Genomic DNA, 349 nt, shown 5'->3' with positions numbered 1-349 from the left:
TCCTCACCTCCTGTGGCCAGCAAGTCGTCGATTAAGATCACTTTCTGGCCCGGCTCCACGGCGTCGCTCTGAACTTCGAGCTCTGCCTGCAGGGCGGCAAAGAAGACTTGCTTAATGGTGCTCCTCAAGCAGCTAAGTAACAGCTGGCCAGGTTCTGTGGCCGAGCTCTGCAGCAAGCCGGCTCAGCAAACCCATTACCTGGCCATATTCGAGAGTGTAGGAGACGGACTCTGTACGGCCCGGGAGCTTCCCCTTCTTACGGATCATCACAAACCCGACTCCCAGTCGCTGAGCCAGGACGGGTCCAAAGAGGAAGCCTCGCGAATCCAGGCCTGCAAGAAGGGGAAGC

The 349-nt window shown here is 58.5% G+C and overlaps 1 protein-coding gene across 1 annotated transcript; it reads right to left on the bottom strand.

The window, feature by feature from the left end:
- Window positions 1–7: 7 nt before the first annotated feature.
- On the bottom strand, window positions 8–336 carry LOC107125493 (adenine phosphoribosyltransferase-like; the record flags this gene model as incomplete). Its single annotated transcript, XM_015428911.1, has 2 exons — window positions 8–86; window positions 199–336. Coding segments are annotated over 2 exons (217 nt in total), but the record flags the coding sequence as incomplete, so codon positions are not given.
- Between the last annotated feature and the right edge of the window lie 13 nt (window positions 337–349).

This window comes from Gekko japonicus, unplaced genomic scaffold (genome assembly GCF_001447785.1).
Source record: "Gekko japonicus isolate JY-2015 unplaced genomic scaffold, Gekko_japonicus_V1.1 scaffold118339, whole genome shotgun sequence".
In the NCBI taxonomy this organism is placed as follows: Eukaryota; Metazoa; Chordata; class Lepidosauria; order Squamata; family Gekkonidae; genus Gekko; species Gekko japonicus.
Note: the sequence above shows the minus strand (reverse complement) of the source record. Positions and strands in the feature narration are given on the sequence as shown.